The sequence below is a fragment of the Sesamum indicum genome, linkage group LG6 (genome assembly GCF_000512975.1).
Source record: "Sesamum indicum cultivar Zhongzhi No. 13 linkage group LG6, S_indicum_v1.0, whole genome shotgun sequence".
Taxonomy (NCBI): domain Eukaryota; kingdom Viridiplantae; phylum Streptophyta; class Magnoliopsida; order Lamiales; family Pedaliaceae; genus Sesamum; species Sesamum indicum.
Genome location: NC_026150.1, coordinates 16,862,034 through 16,870,433, shown reverse-complemented (window position 1 = coordinate 16,870,433; position 8,400 = coordinate 16,862,034). Strand labels below are relative to the sequence as shown.

Below are 8,400 nucleotides of genomic sequence, written 5' to 3'. Positions count from 1 at the left end.
CATCCTGGAGGATCTCCAAATGAACCACGCTCCAATGTGCTTGACGTGGAAATAAGCAAAACTGACAAGGATGAAGCCTGTTCATTAGGAAAAGATGCAATTGAAAGTGTAAGTGCAGGCGTTTCTTCTCATTTAGATAAAGAGGCAACAGTGATAAATTCCAACAGTAATGTTGGTTATGGACCTGATTGCGTGTCCAGCAATGGAGAAATGGAGAACAATCAAACTATTGAGTGTGAGAGTGAGCTAACTGAGGATGAGAGGGAGGAACTTGAGCTCATCATTGATAATGCTTTAGATCAATGTTTTTACTGTTTGTATGGTTTAAATCTAAGATCAGATTCATCTTGTGAAGAGGATTTGGTAAAGCATAAAAACACAAGCCAGGGAGATTATCAGACTAAGGAGCAGTGTGCCGATGTTTTCCAATATATACTTCCATATGCGAAAGCTTCATCTGTGAGTAGATTCAATATGCCATTCTTTCTCTCTCTTGTAACACATTGTCCACCATTTCAACTTAGTCTTCATTTATTTTTATTCTTCCATATATATGATGATGCTTGCGATTCTGAAATGTTTTGTTGTACTGCTGTATGCTTTTATTGCAGAGAACTGGACTGATTAAACTTCGGAAAGTTCTAAGAGCCATACGCAAACATTTTCCTCAACCACCTGACACTGTTTTGGCTGGAAATGCAATTGATAAGTTCTTAGATGATCCAGGATTATGTGAAGATAAGCTCTCAGAGGAGGCTGGGTCTGAGGGTTTTCTCGACACCATGATGAAGATTATGTTTTCAGATAATGAACCCACCAAACAGCAGAACTCATCATCACTGGAATGGTAAAGTTGGGGCTTACTTGTGTTTAATTTTCAATTATGTGGATTGTCTACATGTGATTCAGTTAAATACATTATGTGTTTCCTGGTTGCAGCCCTGACCCATACCAGGAAGTTTATCGCAATTTGTATTATCTTCTTGCACAGTCTGAAGAAATGAGTGCAACTGATAAATGGGCTGGTTTTGTTCTAACTAAAGAAGGGGAAGAATTTGTAGAGCATAATGCAAATCTCTTCAAGTATGATTTATTGTACAATCCCATGCGCTTTGAAAGTTGGCAGAGGCTTGCAAATATATATGATGAGGTAAGATCTTGACAACATTCTTTACTCTTTCAAAATGTAAAAAGGAGCAAGGGCTAGCTATACGACCTTAATAAAACCTCTAAGGGTGTATGTTGATTTTCTGGTTTGTAGGAGGTCGACTTGCTGCTGAATGATGGGAGTAAGCAAATTAATGTATTGGGTTGGAGGAAAAATGCTACTCTGCCTCAGAGAGTTGAGACTAGTCGAAGGAGGAGCAGAAGATGTTTACTGATGACTTTGGCCCTGGCAAAGACAGCAACTCAACAGGTTTCCCTCCTCCCTCAGTGATTCTATTGGAAAATGTAATTTGTTTTTGTTAGTATGCGTTCACAACTCAGTAATGTCGCTTCTCTCTGAAACTGTTGTTGAATTTGTGGATTTTATGTTTTCTTCAATATAATTGTCCTAAAGATAGATCAAACTGCATTTTTCTAATGCAATGAAATATTCTGAGTCATTTTTAGATCATCCACCTCCAGGTTGGGCCTGTTTTTTGGTAGAATATGCTCTGCATGAATGTTTCTGTGGAATTGCTTTTAAGCTGAGGTGATTTGTCTGTGGTGTTTGAATTATGATACTACATATTTGCCGGTCATTAATTGTCATATCCCTGTCTTGATTGGTTTCAGGGCGAGATACACGAGCTATTGGCATTAGTATACTATGATGGTCTGCAGAACGTGGTACCATTTTATGATCAAAGATCTGTTGTACCCTTAAAAGATGAAGCATGGAAAATGTTCTGCCAGAACTCGATGAGTCATTTTAAGAAAGCCTTCAAACACAAGTATCTTTCCTTTTCTCAGTTGATATCTGACAAACTTTCTTCACCAATGTTCTGCCAACTTAGCAATTATTTATTTTCCGTTCACAGGGAAGATTGGTCTCATGCATTTTATGTGGGGAAACTCTGTGAGAAACTTGGATACTCTTATGATGCATCATTCTCATATTATGCCCAGGCTATTGCTTTGAATCCATCTGCTGTTGACCCATTCTACAGAATGCATGCATCACGGCTGAAGCTACTCTACAAATGTGGGAAGCGAAATGAAGAGGCTTTAAAGGTTCTTATATGATGTATTTATTGTTTTTTCGTCTTTTTTAAGACTGCATTTGCCTCTTATTCTCCCATTGATATGCCAATGGGTATGTTTATTTGTGCTTTTGGGATTTGGCAGATATGTGATATTTTGCTAAATGAAGTTGATGTCAACATATGTATAAAGAAACTACATAGAATTATTTGCACCTTCCCTATCTATTGATTATTGTCGTATTTGATAGATTAACCGTCATGTTTCATTTGTGATTACTTAACACTGCTAAGATGGTGGGTTTGATTCTTAATGTATGGGTTTCAGGTTGTTGCAGCACATTCCTTTGCTAAATCAGCCAAGGAAACTGTAACAAGTATTTTTGACGGACTTGGCTGTGAAAGTTCGGAGTCAGCAGTTCGTGTCGAGGATGGAAAAGCCAGTAGCAATTCTAAGGTTGTAGACTTCCATAAACTTGAAAATGCGTGGAATCTGCTTTACTGTGATTGCCTTTCTGCCCTTGAAACTTGTGTAGAAGGAGATCTTAAGCACTTCCACAAAGCGAGATATATGCTTGCTCAAGGACTGCACAGGAGAGGTGGGACTGGGGATCTAGAGAAAGCGAAAGAGGAACTTTCTTTCTGCTTTAAGTCATCCCGATCCTCATTTACAATAAATATGTGGGAGATTGACAGTATGGTCAAGAAAGGAAGGTACACAATCCAATTCTACCTTCAATTTTATACAATGTTCAAACCCTTCAACATCTTTTATTGTCCCTAGATAAGTTTTAAGAATCTGAGGAACCTAACTGAGAACCTCAAGATCTGAACGAAGTTATCGTAAAAATAGATGATTTAGATATCTAAATAATAACGCCACTGAAATAATTTAAATGCTCAAACATGCATATAGCATTTCAGAAGCTCACGTAAGTTTCTTCAGTGAAGTCATGGCTAATTCATTGTTTCATCTTAGCAAAAAGTTTCAATCAGCTGTACTGATTTTGAAATTTTATGTTATATCTTCTAACATTAAATAATATATGAAGTCTTTTCGTCTTTGTAATACAGACGCAAGAACCCAGGCCCCTCTGGGAACAAGCGATCTCTTGAAGTTAACCTAGCAGAAAGTTCCCGTAAATTTATAACTTGCATCAGGAAGTACATACTGTTCTATTTGAAGTTGTTGGAGGAGACTGGAGATGTCTCTACCCTTGATCGGGCTTACATCTCTCTTCGGTCAGATAAAAGGGTATGATGCATTAATGCCTACAGCGTATTTGATTTCTTGGGTTTACCTGTAATTTGTAGACATGAGAATGTCTTTTGTTTGGTGACAAGCGGATTTTTACATAATTCACGTGCTTCTTGTTACAGCACTGGTATTTAGTTACATGGTATGCATTAATGATGATGATGCCAAAGGTGCATGGAACCTGTCCTTGGCCAAATAAATATGTATTAAGCTATTAATGATTTCTAACAAAGTTATCCACCATCCTCGAACAGAAAACCTTGGGACTTGAGTTTCTCAAAATTCATAACATGAGTTCAAGTGGAAGTCGATGGAGCTTCAACATTTGAGATGTTTCTGTCAATTATTTTATCCCCTGGAAATTAAGACTGGTTTTTTCTGTGGAATATAATTCTCTTTTAACAACATGCTTTTAGTTTAACCATAATTAGGTGAAAAAGCTAACGTGATGTTTAAATTTTTCATGAGTGCAGTTCTCCTTGTGCCTTGAAGATCTTGTGCCAGTCTCTCTTGGGAGGTTCATTAAGACCTTAATTATGTCCGTATGTCAAGATGGTTCTGGCTCTTGTACTGATCCGGACCATGCTGAACATTTGCTAGAGAAACTATTCAATTTGTTCTTGGAGCAGGTCAACTTGTGGTCAGATATTTGGAGTTTGCCTGAGCTGAAGAGTCTAGAATTGACAGAAAGCAGCCTGTATGGGTAAGCGCATAGAGAACATCTGTTTCCAGAGTAACTAAAACTTCATACTAGAGTGTGTTGATACTATTTATTTTACTCGTAATTCAAGTCCCTGTTTTTGTGAAGTCTTATGTTTTGACGTCTTCTCTGCGTTTTTTCTTGTTCGTTTCAGATATATCTATCAATACATACAGCTACTGGAGAGAAATGTCAAGGTAGAAACACTTGAAGCAATAAATGAGAAGATTCGGAAGCGATTGAAGAATCCAAAATTGTCTAATAGTAACTGTGCCAAAGTATATAGACATGTTTCTGCTGCCTGGTGTAGATCTCTTGTCATTAGTATGGCTCTGATTACACCCTTGCATTCAAGACTCTCGACTGAGATTCGTGGTCTTAATTTATCTGGTGGTGCACTCGAAAGCGAACAACTGCTCTGTGTTGATCTACAAACAGAGGAATTATGGAGTTCGGCATTTGAGGATCCAAATCATCTCAAGAATCTTGAAACTAAATGGAACCCTTCACTCTCTAAGATCAAGAATGTTATCATCAAGAGAGTTTCAGATGAAGATTTGGAAGCTGCAGCCACACTGCTTAGATCTTCATACAATTTCTACAAGGACACCTCGTGTGCGTTGCTTCCATCTGGTATAAACCTTTATATGGTACCAGCACAGTTGGCTGCAGAAACTTATATCCAGCCAGGCATTGATGGAGTTGACATACTTGATATGAATACTTCACGAAAGCTTCTTTTATGGGCTTACTCCCTTCTCCATGGGTACTGCACAAACGTCTCACATGTCATCAAGTACTGTGAAGAGAATGCAAAGGTAAATATTCTTGACCTCATGTAGATATTACTTGATTCATCTTAATGGATGAAAAACTGCAAACTATATATTATTAAATTGCTGCCAGATTTATTGAAATAAGAACATGGGCTTATTAGGATTCATGCTTGTAAATTCACATGTTAGAGTTATCAGTTTGCTGAAGGTTGGTGGGAGTGTGAACCATCTGCCACTCCTTTGCCTGCTTTCTCCACTTGGGCACGTGGCCTTGCTGTCTCACCGCAGTTTCTCTTTCAGCATTCTTCTTCCCTCTTCTGTAGAGAGGCGTTCTGTTTTAGAAAATTCACATGATAGTTAGTGTTAAAGAACAGTCCTCTACTTCACATCTACTCAAACTTCAGAAATAGCACTTTTTCGTTGATCTTCATATTAACGAGTTTCTGTCCTGGTTGTGGCATTGCAGTCAAGGATGAAAAAAGGAGCAGGAGGCTCGTCCACCCCTTCAAATGCCCACATGCAAACTCCCACTGCTTCTCAAGGAGGTCATTTCTCAATCTTTCTTGCAGAGCTTAATATAAGTTATCCCACCATCCCATATACATTATCTCGCTCTTTAACTTTTGACTGGAAAATCTGCTTCACAGGTGGAACTAAAGATGCGATTGGTAAAACAAACGAACAGGAAGTTCACTCATCGCTCCCTCTCACTACTGCTTCATTACCAGAGACCCATAGCAGCCATAAACTAGAGACGGGGAGCACACAGAAGGAACCATCCACTTTGGCACAGAATGAGACAACACAGCATTGCGCAAGAGATTCTCTGGTTGAAAAAGACAGCAAGCGCATGGCGGGTTCTGATCCTAAGCCTGGAACTGGGAACACTTCCAGTGTGCCATCTGCATCAGTAGCGCCCCTTTGTGGGGAATTCAATAACCCGACTGGTGCATCTTCCGACGAGAAAAGAAAAATCTCATCAGCTACACCAAATCTGCTTCAGTGCAGTAACAATCCTTTTGTTGAAAGGAGCAGTTCGGAGCTGCGGAATGATGCAGATAGGAGGAGCTGAGTATGATTTATTCTGAATTTGAATAGCTCTATAAAATCAAGTGCCTGTTCAAATTCAGTCAACTATTAGTACATCGGAATATGCCCTGCGTTCAGTGAGCTTGTTGTACAACACATCTTTTCATAGAAACGTTTAATATAGAGAAATTCCGCAATGAACAGAATACTAAAAATTATGTGAAATTATAGTATAAAGTGTATATGGTCATTGAAATGCTTGTATATCAAACACCATGTCCGACCCGTGAAAATTTAGAATCTATTTTTTTTTCATTTTTCAAGATTCGGATGATTTATTATCTAATCATAAAGGTAAGCAAATAACAATTTTCATTGTGTGCGTGCTCACGTGGGATGGCAACGGTCGATCAGGGTTTGTCTAAACCAGGGACTTAATATTTTTAAAATATTAAAAAAAAAATTAAAAAATTACTACAATTTTCAAATATAACATAATGTTATTGAAAAGTTAACTTTTTGTATGATTTATGTGCATGTGTTTTGCTTTAAAATATTAAAGTATGTATTATTTATATATACCTCAAAACATCTATAAATTACTTCTATTATTATTTTAATTATCTAAAGAATTCAGTTTATGTATTATATGTAAGTTTAAATAATATTTACACAGTTTTTCATACATATTTAGGTATATTTTATATACGCATATACAAAATATATAAATAAATAAAAGCAATTTTATAAAAAAGTAATATAAACATTTTTTATTTAATTTATATATATATATATCCGTTAACTTGTTAGAAGATACAGAGTCCAATAATCAAGGCTCACATTCAACCACTACAACCCGATGATCAGGAGCTATCTAGGCCCAATATTAGATCCAAATAAACTACGTGCAATCTGGAACCCAACAAAATTAATGCCAAATAAATTAGACTGGGCCATAGCCCAATAAATTGAATAAACAAGGCCCAAACATGAGCCGAACACTGGTGTCTTGTAAAACAGGCCCCAAATCAATCCCAATAAACTACAAGTCAAATAAGCGAGACCCAAGATTGAGTCCAATAAATTAAATCTTTAAAGCCGAGCGCAATCTTAAGCCCACTAAACTCTCCAATAAATTGGACCCAATATTGAGCCCACAAAACTATGTCCAAGAAATAAGGCCCAATACATAATCCACTAAACTGACTATTAAATTGCCAGCCCCATTCCAGACCCCAAGTAACTAAATTTAAATTACACCAGGCCCAATTTATAGCCCATTAAACTGGACATCCAATAAATCGGTCCAAACCCGAGCCAACTAACTGAATATCCAGTACGACAGGCCCAATACAGACCCCAACAACTGTATGTCCACTACATCAGGCCCAATCTGTAGCCCAACAAACTGAATACTCATTCAACAGGCCCAATATCGAGTCCATTAAATTGAACGGAGGCCCAATATCTAGGCCGACAAATCAGGCCCAACCTTCAGCCGAAAAAACTAAACATTACATTACCAGGCCCATTCTTGAGCCCAAGAAACCGAATCTAAAAATGAGGCCTAAACTCTAGCCCAACAGACTGCATAAACTGAAAATTCATTTACCGGCCCAATCTATGACCAGACCAGGCCCAACATTGAGCCCAATAAACTAAATATATTATAAATACGCATCTGTACTGAACCCAACAAGCTGATGTTCAATAAGGCAGGCGATTGATGAGCCCAATTTCCAATAATAAGGCCCAATGTCGAGCCCAACAAACTGAATTTTCAATAATCAGGTGGCAATAATGAGCCCAACAAATTTCATAAACTGAATTTTCAATAACAGGCACTAGCTACAGCCCAATAAATAGAATGACCCTTATATTAGGCCTAGTCTCAAGCCTAACGAGTGAATATCTAATAACATGTCCTAACCCTCAGCCGAAAAAACTGTACCCAATTCGTAGCCCAATAACCTCAATGTCCAATGAACCGGGTCGGGCGCCCAGCAACCTTAAAAAGACTTGAAGTAAATTTCATTGCTTGTGAATTACGTAATACTTGGAGTGACGCTTGGAATTTACAACTTCATTGTTGCTATTTTTTTTTTTTTTTTTCTTTACAAATTAAAAAATAATACAAAAAATTGTTCACTTATTTAATTATAAAAAATAGAAACTTTTAAAAGATAAATGGGTTTTATAATTCATTGTCTAAGTAATATGTATTATTTATATATATCTAAAAATATCTATAAATTATTTAATTATTTTAGTTTATAAAAATGTTAAATTTATGTATTATATGTAAGTATAAATATATATACACATTTTTTTCATACAAGTTTAGATATATTTCATATACGTATATGTAAAATATGTCAAAAAATAAAACTAATGTAGATATATTTTTAATTCCTAAAAGTTAATTAAATCTTACATATTTATATGTATATA

General features: G+C 36.7%; 1 protein-coding gene across 1 annotated transcript in view; it reads left to right on the top strand.

The window, feature by feature from the left end:
- The window catches only part of LOC105164707, a gene marked incomplete in the record, with an annotated part of 10,873 nt that extends 4,668 nt beyond the window's left edge, over positions 1–6,205 (top strand). The window contains 12 exon segments of the mRNA XM_011083426.2: positions 1–459; positions 612–847; positions 940–1,150; positions 1,262–1,417; positions 1,780–1,937; positions 2,025–2,217; positions 2,515–2,900; positions 3,261–3,441; positions 3,918–4,147; positions 4,299–4,962; positions 5,387–5,465; positions 5,568–6,205. Coding sequence (XP_011081728.1) covers positions 1–459; positions 612–847; positions 940–1,150; positions 1,262–1,417; positions 1,780–1,937; positions 2,025–2,217; positions 2,515–2,900; positions 3,261–3,441; positions 3,918–4,147; positions 4,299–4,962; positions 5,387–5,465; positions 5,568–5,992 — 3,378 coding nt within the window.